The 11,310-nt window shown below is 42.5% G+C and overlaps 3 protein-coding genes across 3 annotated transcripts; 2 read left to right on the top strand and 1 right to left on the bottom strand.

The window, feature by feature from the left end:
• The first annotated feature begins 5,535 nt into the window (after window positions 1–5,535).
• Window positions 5,536–5,847, top strand: LOC149444857 (histone H4). The gene has a single exon (XM_089654452.1). The coding sequence runs from the start codon at window positions 5,536–5,538 to the stop codon at window positions 5,845–5,847; it is 312 nt and encodes a 103-aa protein (XP_089510578.1).
• A 1,463-nt stretch (window positions 5,848–7,310) lies between these two features.
• Window positions 7,311–7,784, bottom strand: LOC149444858 (histone H2A type 2-B-like). The gene has a single exon (XM_089654475.1). It carries the CDS (start codon window positions 7,759–7,761, stop codon window positions 7,369–7,371), a length of 393 nt encoding a protein of 130 aa, XP_089510601.1. The 5' UTR covers window positions 7,762–7,784; the 3' UTR covers window positions 7,311–7,368.
• Window positions 7,785–8,052: 268 nt separating this feature from the next.
• Window positions 8,053–8,520, top strand: LOC149444859 (histone H2B 1.1). Its single transcript, XM_089654479.1, has one exon. The coding sequence runs from the start codon at window positions 8,079–8,081 to the stop codon at window positions 8,457–8,459; it is 381 nt and encodes a 126-aa protein (XP_089510605.1). The 5' UTR covers window positions 8,053–8,078; the 3' UTR covers window positions 8,460–8,520.
• The last annotated feature ends 2,790 nt before the right edge of the window (window positions 8,521–11,310 follow it).

Genomic DNA, 11,310 nt, shown 5'->3' on the forward strand with positions numbered 1-11,310 from the left:
CTTCTTCATCCTCATCCTCTTCTTCTTCATCCTCCTCTTCTTCTTCTTCTTCTTCTTCTTCTTCTTCTTCTTCTTCTTCTTCTTCTTCTTCTTCTCTTCTTCTTCTTCTTCTTCCTCATCCTCCTCTTCTTCTTCTTCTTCTTCTTCTTCTTCATCATCATCCTCATCCTCTTATTCTTCTTCCTCACCATCATCCTCTTCTTCTTCTTCTTCTTCTTCTTCTTCTTCTTCTTCCTCATCCTCTTCTTCATCCTCATCCTCTTCTTCTTCTTCTTTTTCTCATTCTTCTTCTTCTTCTTCTTCTTCTTCTCTTCTTCTTCTTCTTCTTCCTCATCCTCCTCTTCTTCTTCTTCTTCTTCATCATCATCCTCATCCTCTTATTCTTCTTCCTCACCATCATCCTCTTCTTCTTCTTCTTCTTCTTCTTCTTCTTCTTCTTCTTCTTCTTCTTCTTCTTCTTCTTCTTCTTCTTCTTCTTCTTCTTCCTCATCCTCTTCTTCATCCTCATCCTCTTCTTCTTCTTCTTTTTCTACTTTTTCTTCTTCTTCTTCTTCTTCTTCTTCTTCTTCTTCTTCTTCTTCTTCTTCTTCCTCATCCTCTTCTTCTTCCTCTTCTTCTTCTTCATCCTCATCCTCTTCTTCTTCATCCTCATCCTCTTCTTCTTCTTCTTCATCATCCTCATCCTCTTCTTCTTCTTCTTATTCATCATCCTCATCCTCTTCTTCTTCTTCATCATCCTCATCCTCTTCTTCATCATCCTCATCCTCTTCTTCTTCTTCTTCATCCTCTTCCTCTTCTTCTTCTTCTTCTTCTTCTTCTTCTTCCTCATCCTCATCCTCTTCTTCTTCATCCTCATCCTCCTCTTCTTCTTCTTCATCCTCATCCTCTTCTTCTTCTTCTTCCTCATCCTCATCTTCTTCTTCTTCTTCTTCTTCCTCTTCCTCATCCTCTTCTTTTTCATCCTCTTCTTCCTCTTCTTCTTTGCTGGTTTATGCTGTTATACTGGTGTCGGTGAAGACACCCTTTTTGTGAGTGTAAATCTTTATTAAATTGTTGGATACTTTTATAAAAAAACTGGCTGCACCATGATTTTCTCTTTCATTCCCAAACATGACCTCGGTGGAGAGATATAAAAAGAGAGAGTGATATAATGCTCCTGGAACCATTATATTGAGTGGTGGATACCTACCTTATGGATGATTGTGTAGCTATTGATCATCACACCTGAGAAGTTGATTCATTGCATCTGCTCACAGAGCAAAAAGCGTTTTTTGCTGATCTAGAGATTGATCAGCATGGAGCTCTGGTGAGTTACCCAACTTTACTTTTGGTGGTGGATTTTGGCACAATTTCTTTGAGAGCACCTGAATTTGAAAAGGATTTGTTTGGACATTTTGAAGAAATTCAGAGTTGGAATTTTTTTTATATTCACAAATTTAATTATTTAAATTACTTATGCACTAAAAAATAGTTTTGCACATAATTTTGATATTTTTTGATATTAATTGAGAATATATATATATATATATATATATATATATATATATATATATATATATCTTTTGCACTAATGTTTCTACACTAAATTAGGAATAGTTTGTGGTTTTAGCGCATTCCTTAATTTAAGTTATAGCACTAAGAAATGTATTTGGTTTCTTTGAGGTGGAATTGCTGCTTTAAAGTATTAAGGTTGTGGCGCTTTTATTACACTTGTGATATTTGACAGGTTGCTTTTAACTGACTTCAACTGCAGATTGAAGTTCATCCCTTTGATCTGTAGATGCATAAACAGAATGATACAATTTTAACAATGTTTCTTCTTATCTTTCTGTTTTAGGGCTGAGCAATGCTGTTTATAAACATTGTTAGGCTGCTTTTTTTTTTGACAGTTCCAATTTCTGGGACATTTCTCTTGTTTACACTTCGGCTGTCAGCAGGGGAACCCCACTGAAAGCTGAATGAGTCATCTGTTGTTAAGGACATGGCGGCCTACTCCTTAACAACCAGCAATTGACCGTTTTTTGTTTTTTTTTACAGCTTTTTTTAAAACTTACATTTCAGCTGTCAGTAGCGGAATCTCGCTGACAGCTGAAAGAACTGAGCCTGAAAGTATTGGTTTGCAAGTATCAGAGCATTTGTACCAATACTCATGCAAATGTTTAGTATTGGCACCAATATCCATATCTGTATCAATGCAACCTTAGTTTATAATCATAAAGTAAAAAAAAAAATACATCAAAATAATTTAAACTATTAAAACACACCCCTGTTTCTTGGATCTCCACCTCAAGAACACATCCTCCATTGATGGAGAATGTTATTAATGTTCATAGCAACTGTGTAGAGATCCGCAAATATCATTTTGTCCCAATAAATCCATCAAAAGCTATCGCCAGCTGCATAGATCAATATGGAGATGGACAGCTCTGGGCCTCATAGGAAAAGCGTGGTCTGTTATGGCTCTACCTACACCATTAACCCTTAGTGCCATCTGCTGACCCTTTCAAGTGGACTTTAAAGCCCAGGAGGCAATGCTGATTTTATATGTGACCACTGTCAATGGATCCCACCGTGGTCACATGATGCTGAGCTTGTCCCAAAGTCCTGACTGGGAACTTAGTCAGTGACCTAAAAGTGCACAGTGAGCTCACTCAGCACACAATTTCCTTTTGTCTAGCAATTAGAAAGGAAAGAATAGACACCCCAAGGAATTTAAAAAGAGGCACGGTGAGTATTTTGCAGATCTCATGTTTTTCTCTCAAGGTTTTGAAATATAAAAAAAAAATACATATAAAATATTTTTTAATTTTCTTTCTTCATTTTCCAAAAACTTGTGGCAACGATCGAGATCTGTAAAATACTCACCATGCTTCTTAGCAAATTCCTTGGGGGGTGCAGTAAAGAGGCCCTGTTCAACTCCACCCGTAACAAAACATCCATTGAATTCAAAGGGGACAAACTCCAGATCTTCAGCAACTTATCCTCTTGAATTTTGGCCAAGAGGCGCTCCCTGAGACCAGTTACAGCTCATCTTCAACAGCATCGTGGGACGCTAATGCTAGCTGAAGTCGCCGGAGATACTAATACAGTGATCAGTAAAAAAATCTGTACACTGTACTAAAGATACTGACAGGGGAGTGAAGGGGTTAACATGGGGGAGATCAGGGGGATAAATGTGACCTAGCTGTGCTTTTACTGTAAAAGTGTAATGCTTTTGACCCACGTGGATTTGCTTTCTTCTCTCTCTGGAATGGAATGTGCCCAGGGAGAGAAGATTGCATCATTTCCTGTACCTGTGGAAGTGTAACCAAAGGTACAGGAAGATCACTGATAGGGCAGGGAGCAATCAGCAAATCCATCCTGAACATCACTGGCCTTAATCTGCTGATTGATCGGTTGGGCACGGAACCACGGCACCCCTGGGTCGGCAGGAGCGTGCCCATGGACTGCGATCAAGGCGGGAGCACAAGTCATGTATATATACATATGATTGTGTGCAGGGAGCCCGCCCTGTAGTAGTAATTCTGCTATAGGGCGGAGCTGAACCGGTTTTAAAGTCCTGCGGCGTGTGTCTTCCCCCATGTCAATTATCCTCAAGTTATGTTGTCACAAAATCTAAAATAACTGACTTTAACATTTGCTTTTATAATTTAAATGTTAAAATGTTATAATTATTTTATGATAATATATTATACACTTTAATTATGATGACAATTATAAATTAATAATAGAAAATGCTTTCAGTGTGAGACTCTGGGGAAATGACATCTTATTCCAGGGACTGATCTTATCCGCCTTCCTTTAGTTGTGATGAGTTTCTCCTGAAGATCAGAGATCGTTCAATATATACCAAACAACGATCCTCCCGACTGAAAGGGAACAAATCTCATCACCTCCTTCACACTCCACGAAGAAAAAAGATGTTTTACTATCTGAAGGAAACGTCTATAACTGTCATTGGCTGAACTTTCGCATTGCTTTATTCAAATCTCGCGCCGGAATTATATGTGACGTCACAGACAATCCGCCCTTTTACCGCCAAATCCGATACCGAGAACCGACCGCATCCATTTACCGTTTTATCTGGGAAGATCGATCAACCCTTCCATTCATTCCAGGCTCTGCGATCAGCCAAACATCATTATAAGGACATTGCAAATATTCATATAAAGAACGTTTATTAAGATTTATGTTTTCCCTCCAATCCCTCAGAATACAAAACCCGACAAGATCTAGTTATTAGTCTGTTGATTTAGTTGTAGAGAAGAGATCAATGAAAAGTCTACAGAACAAGAAAACACTTCCTGCACTAGAAACATCGACACCGAGATCTCCGGATACATTTCTATGGACTTCTCGTCAGACAAACATTACTGGCTGATGGCGACAACGCCCACAGCTGTGATTGGCTCAGATTTCAAATCGCTGTCATCACATGCTGCCCGCCGGGATTGTGGAGATCGTTCCAGACAAATATTCCGCCCGATTATACCGCCAAATCCGACCTGAGAACTGATCAGATGAGACATTTATCCGAGAAGTATTATCATCGCTTTCAATCCCAAGTAGATGTATTGATGAGTCTGGAGATGGATTTCCATATTTACCGAATCATGTAACACATTGTGAATACAAGTATTGTAGATTCCATGATCACATCTGTATACGATCATGTCACTGACCGATATTTATGTGTCCCTCCTTCAGACATGTAGCAGTTACAGATCCCCCTCCCCCCCCCATATCACATCCAGAATATTCATAAAAACAAATGTGAAATGACTGGTAGAATTTATTTCAAATCGCTGTCATCACATGCTGCCCGCCGGGATTGTGTAGATCGTTCCAGACAAATATTCCGCCCGATTATACCGCCAAATCCGACCTGAGAACTGATCAGATGAGACATTTATGAAATGACTGGTAGAAATAAGGAGACTGCCAGAGAAATACGGACAATGTATCCAGAGAGAACATATGACATGTCTGAGGAACCAAATCGGTTTCCTCCTCCAAACCAGTCACTAAAAATCATCCAAATGTTTACAAGGGTCTAGATCAATGAAATTCTCTGCAGAGGATTGAATGGCTGTGACCCCGCCCCTTTCCATCAGTCTCCCTTCAGGTCCGCTAGGAATTATAAACAGGAACGTGGGGCATCGGTATAAATGTTTGTGTTTATTTCCAAGTCATATTTATCAATATTAAATTGCTGCTAACAATAGTAACTGGTGATGATGGTTTGTGTTCTGAAATGTGAAAGATGAATGTTTCTGTGTAATCTCCGAGGAAGAAATAGAAAACCATTGAGAAGAATGAAGAGATTTCTCTCCTGGAGATGGATTTCTATTGTCATTAAGGGATCTGAAAAGGGCGGAACGTGGAGAAAGCTTCCAAATGAATCCAATTGTATTGTGTGTAAAGAATGGGTGTGACTCCGCCTCTTCCCAGGAAGGTTCCCATCAGGTCCGCCCAGGCTGTATAAAAGGAAGGCGGGCCCAGCCCAGTTGGGGTTTGCAACAGAGAAGAATCGTCATGTCTGGTCGCGGTAAAGGAGGGAAGGGTCTGGGGAAAGGCGGCGCCAAGCGCCACAGGAAGGTGCTCCGGGACAACATCCAGGGCATCACCAAACCCGCCATCCGACGTTTGGCCCGCAGAGGGGGAGTCAAGCGCATCTCCGGCCTCATCTATGAGGAGACCCGCGGAGTGCTGAAAGTCTTCCTGGAGAATGTCATCCGCGATGCCGTCACCTACACCGAGCACGCCAAGAGGAAGACCGTCACCGCCATGGATGTCGTCTATGCTCTCAAACGGCAGGGACGCACTCTCTACGGATTCGGAGGATAAATCTGCAAATCCCCCCTTCATCGTCACAAAGGCCCTTCTCAGGGCCGCCCACCTTCTCATACAAAGGGCTATTGATTGACGATCTCCAGGGTTCTATCTGCTCCTCCTGGGGGGAGAAGATCGCCGCTTATTTCAGTAATGGGGGGGGGTGATGGAACTATCCCGTTAGTCATTTTATATAACAGGATGACGTCATGAATAGATATAGTTCAGCACTACCACCAATGAATCTGTCCAATCACCTGATTGCATGGTGTGTGATCAGTAATCGGGATGGATCTGGTTCGGAATGCCATTTTGCATTATAACGTCTGAGTGAAATAAACATGTCGGTGATCGCAATGCTCTTGTAACGATTGTGGCCAATCTGAGCCCCGAATAATGGAAGGGTTAATGGATGCTCATACAAAGATAAACCGATTTGATTCTTCAGATACGTAATATTTCCTCTATCGATTCATTGTACATATTTATCTGGCAGTGTCATGATTACCTTCTTTTACAAGATATTTCAATATTCTGGATGTGATAAGGGGGGGTCTGAAATTAAGGACATGATGGTATACAGATCTGATCTAGAATTGTACAATAGTTTATCATATAGAAAGGTAAAGATATAGAGAATCCTGGGGACAGAGATAACAGAACAAGGATTGACATGACTCAGTAATCACCGACATCCATCTGTAGACATCCCTGACTAATCAATACAACTGTCTGGAATTAAAGCGGTGATATTTCCCGCATGTCTCATCTGATGATCTCCTTTGTTCTCCGACTCGGATTTGGCGGTATAATCGGGCGGAATATTTCTCTGGAACGATGTAAACAATTCCGGCGGGAGAAATTGAAATCTGAAAGTTCAACATAGAAATCCTTCCCGGCGTCCAAACCTCTTCCTATGGAGAAGCAGAGATGACACCCGGATGTAGAGGAGACTTACTGTCCGGACGGCGGGAAGGATTTCCACCTTTTCGAATTGTCATTACAAACACGTGACAGCTTCCATCCCAGAACGTCCTTTACTAATCCGAGATCTACAGAGCAGGACGGAGGGAAGAAGTCGCCGACTTTCCTCCTCCTCCCCCCATCACAACTAAAGGAAGGCGGATAAAATCAGTCCCTGGAATAAGATGTCATTCTCCTCAGTCTCACACTGAAAACATTTTCTATTACTCTCCCCTCCCTCGTAGAATGTAAACTCCAAAGAACAGGACCCTCAATCCCCTCATGTTTTGCATTGTATTGTCCCCCTTTGTAATGTACAGCGCTGAGCGAACTATTGGCGCTTTATAAATACTGTATAATAATAATAAAATCAATTACTTTACATCTTGCGATAATGTAAGTAAAGGATCTCCGACTTCTCCTCCCCGAGACTCCATCCCATAGAAGCGGGAGATAGAGAGGAGTGTGGGATTGGTGTCCATAGAAGCCGTATGTCCGCCCTTTGTATGGAGATGTGGGGGGCTCTGAGAAGAGCCGTTGTGTTGGCGGATAGAAGGGAATCCTGTGGGGGGATTACTTGCTCTTGGCGGCCTTGTGGCTCTCGGTCTTCTTGGGCAGCAGCACGGCCTGGATGTTGGGCAGGACTCCTCCCTGGGCGATGGTGACGCCGCCCAGCAGCTTGTTGAGCTCCTCGTCGTTGCGGACAGCCAGCTGGAGGTGTCGGGGGATGATGCGGGTCTTCTTGTTGTCTCGGGCGGCGTTGCCGGCCAGCTCCAGGATCTCAGCCGTCAGATATTCCAAGACGGCGGCCAGATAGACGGGAGCTCCGGCCCCGACCCGCTGGGCATAGTTGCCCTTCCGGAGAATACGGTGAACACGACCGACGGGGAACTGCAGACCGGCCCGGGACGATCGGGTCTTGGCCTTAGCCCGAGCCTTGCCTCCTTGTTTGCCGCGACCAGACATGATTGGATGACTGACGAATCACACACAGATAGGTCCCAGTAGCCGCTTCCTCTCCTTTATACACTCCGTGCTCTGACGTCACACGCCGCGATTGGTTGCTTTAGAATTCAGCTAATAGCGGTCAGACTTGATTCTACACCAATCTATACTCCAGGAATGGAAGAAAGACGTCCCTTTCCATCACCTGACCGAGTCCTCCAATAGGAATTGTGAGGCAGTACGGAGCTCCTTTGCATAGGCCGCCTATAAAAGCAGCACATGAGGGCGGCTCCAGCACACTTTCCCCGCAGCCAGCCAAGCAGTGGTGAATCCTGATCATGCCTGAACCAGCCAAGTCTGCGCCGGCGCCCAAGAAGGGCTCCAAGAAAGCCGTGACTAAGACCCAGAAGAAGGACGGCAAGAAGCGGAGGAAGACTAGGAAGGAGAGTTATGCCATCTACGTGTACAAGGTGCTCAAGCAGGTCCACCCCGACACCGGCATCTCGTCCAAGGCCATGAGCATCATGAACTCCTTCGTCAATGACATCTTCGAGCGCATCGCCGGCGAAGCTTCCCGCCTGGCTCATTACAACAAGCGCTCCACCATCACCTCCCGGGAGATCCAGACCGCCGTCCGCCTCCTCCTGCCCGGAGAGCTGGCCAAGCACGCCGTCTCCGAGGGCACCAAGGCCGTCACCAAGTACACCAGCGCCAAGTAATCCCCCCGCCGGGGCCCCATCATCCCAACAAGGACACAAAGGCTCTTCTAAGAGCCGCCCACCATTCCAATCACTGAGCTGTCATCACATTGTATTGCCGCTAGAGGTCCCCCACACGTCACACTTACACTGGACATTCGTTCTAGGGACGGACTAACCTGCACATTGGGGGGATGGGAGGATTGGCTGCAATGCTCAACACTCCCATTAGGTGTCACTATATTACACACATAGACGGGAAGGATTTGGTGGTTTCTTTTGTGTTCTGCTTGATACATTGTTACAAGTAGTAGAGGCGAATGTTTAACTCTTCACTGACTGATATATGTGCGGCTGTAACATGGCATCATAGGAAATTATACAGAAATAGAAACATTACTCAATATATTACTAGGAATAGATTTACTGATTTCATATAGTACGAGATGTGGAAAGCATTACATTGCAACGGTTTTATTAAGAAACTGGAATGTTATGTTTTGAAAATGAAGATTTAAAAAGTACAAACACCTAGGGAAGAATTGATGATTTTCTGATCACAATGTGGTTTTTATGGGAGGAATATAATGGTTACACATCCCATACACATTACATTTCACCTTTTTTTAGATACAAATATGGGTACACTTATTTTTATATCTGGTATTATGGGTGGAATATCATGGTAATTAACCTATTTTGGATAAGCAAATGCATATAGTTATTTTTCTACATGGGGATTATGGGTGCATTTTTGTGGATACACATGCCAAGGATCATATTCCATCTGTTTATGAATATATTATGGGTCTAGTTATTTTTCTACATGTGGATTATGGGTGGATGATTAAAAAAACACATGCCAAAGGCAAAGCTATACCCACATTCTTAGGATAAAAAGGTCAAATATTTTCTCTACATTGGGGATAATGGATGGTATATCATGGATAAACATGCCTAGGAACACATTTGACCTCATTCTGATATGAGAATAGCTATTTTCAACATGCAAATTAGTGGTGTATTATTGTGGAAACACATGGCAAGAACTGTATTGAACCTTTTTCTGAAAAGATTATGGGCATAATTATTTTTCTACATGTTGATTATGGGTGGAATATCATGGTTAAACATGCCTAGGAACACATTTGACTCCTTTCTGATAAGAATAGTTATTTTTCTACATATGGATTATTGTGAATACACATGCCAAGGACCATATTCGACCTATTTCTGAAATAATTATAGGTATAGTTAATTTCTACACGGGTAATACGGCTGGGATTTCATGGTGAATTTGCCAAGGAACACATTTGTTTGTCATAAGAATATTGGAATAGTTATTTTTCAGCATGGGGATTATGAGTGGAATATTGGAAATGCACGTGGCAACAACCATATGTAACCTATTTCTGAAAAGATTCTGGGCATATTTTTTTCTACATGGGGATTATGGGTGGAATATCATTGTTAAACATTCCTAGGAACACATTTTATCTGTTTCTGATAGTAATATGAGAAGAGTATTTTTTTTTGGGTGGATGATTTTGCACATACACATTTGAAGGACTATATGTTACCGTTTTCTCCTAGTAATATGGGTAAAGACATTTTTCTAAATGGGGTTTATGGGTGGAATCTCATGGCTAAAAATGTCCAGTAATACATTTGACCTTTTTCTGATAACATAATAGTTATTTTTCTTGTTCAAACATTTTATTGTTTTAGAGTACAACAACATAAGTTATAAGTAAGCAAATGGGATATTAGAGGTGTACAGTAAATGAACAGGTAAGGTTCCCAATTATAATAGTCAGGCAGCACTAACAAGAGCGAACAACAAATATCAAATAGAGCCTAACATGAAGGAAAGGAGGAGGAAGGGAGGGATAGGGTGTACGGCACCAAGGAAGGGGATACAGAAAATAGCCAAATAACCGCAGTATCAACAAAGGACGGTTCCCAAAAAGCAAAAAAACACAGATTATGGGTTGAGAAGGGACTCGTCAAAGTTGGGCGGGAGGAAATGCTCCACCCATGGGTTCCAAATCTTTTTAAACTTGGGGATGGAATCCAGGATAGTGGCTTCAATTTTTGCGTGGATCATTGCCTGAGTGACCCTAGTCATGACTGCAGTCGTATTCAGTAAGGGTGATTTCCAGGCTTTAGCGATAACCTGTTTGGCCGCAGTGGTGACTTGCAGAATAAGCTTAAAATTTGCCTTTGTGATGTCTGGTGGCCGGTGATTGAGAAGCGCGACTAGAGGACTTGGTTGGAGGGTTGCGGCGCTGAGTGCAGACAGTGTTCTGAATACCTCCGCCCAAAAGTTTGGACGATTGGGCAATCCCACCAAATATGAAAAAATGTTCCTAGGTCTGCGCAGCCTCTGAAACAAACTGGGGGATAATCAGGGGTAAATTTCACAATTCTGGTTGGGACAAGATACCAGCGGGTCAGGACTTTGTAATTGGTCTCCAGGGCCACAACATTTTGCGAGGACTCCTTGGTATTGTTCCAAATGAGGTCCCAATCTGACGGGTCGATTTGCAGGCCTAAATCAGCTTCCCATTTATCGGTATATGAGGGTAATGGAGAAATGGATGGAGTTGTAAAAAGGGAGTATAGATAGGATATGAGACCTCGTCTATGAGGGTCTCGGTGACATGCTCGCTCAAAAGGAGACAGAGAGGAAATTGGGTTAGCAGCCAATGTGTACGGAGCAAAGAAATGTTTCAACTGCAAATATCTAAATAATTCAGAGGTGGGGAGGTTATGGGACTCACATAGAGAGGTAAAAGATTTAAATTGATTCCTGAGTACAAAATGACGGGTCTGGGTGAGACCAGCCGTTGCCCATCGAGCAAAGACGTGC

Source organism: Staurois parvus, unplaced genomic scaffold, assembly GCF_062004578.1.
Source record: "Staurois parvus isolate SC_StPar_1 unplaced genomic scaffold, SC_StPar_1.0 ptg000769l, whole genome shotgun sequence".
NCBI classification, from domain to species: domain Eukaryota; kingdom Metazoa; phylum Chordata; class Amphibia; order Anura; family Ranidae; genus Staurois; species Staurois parvus.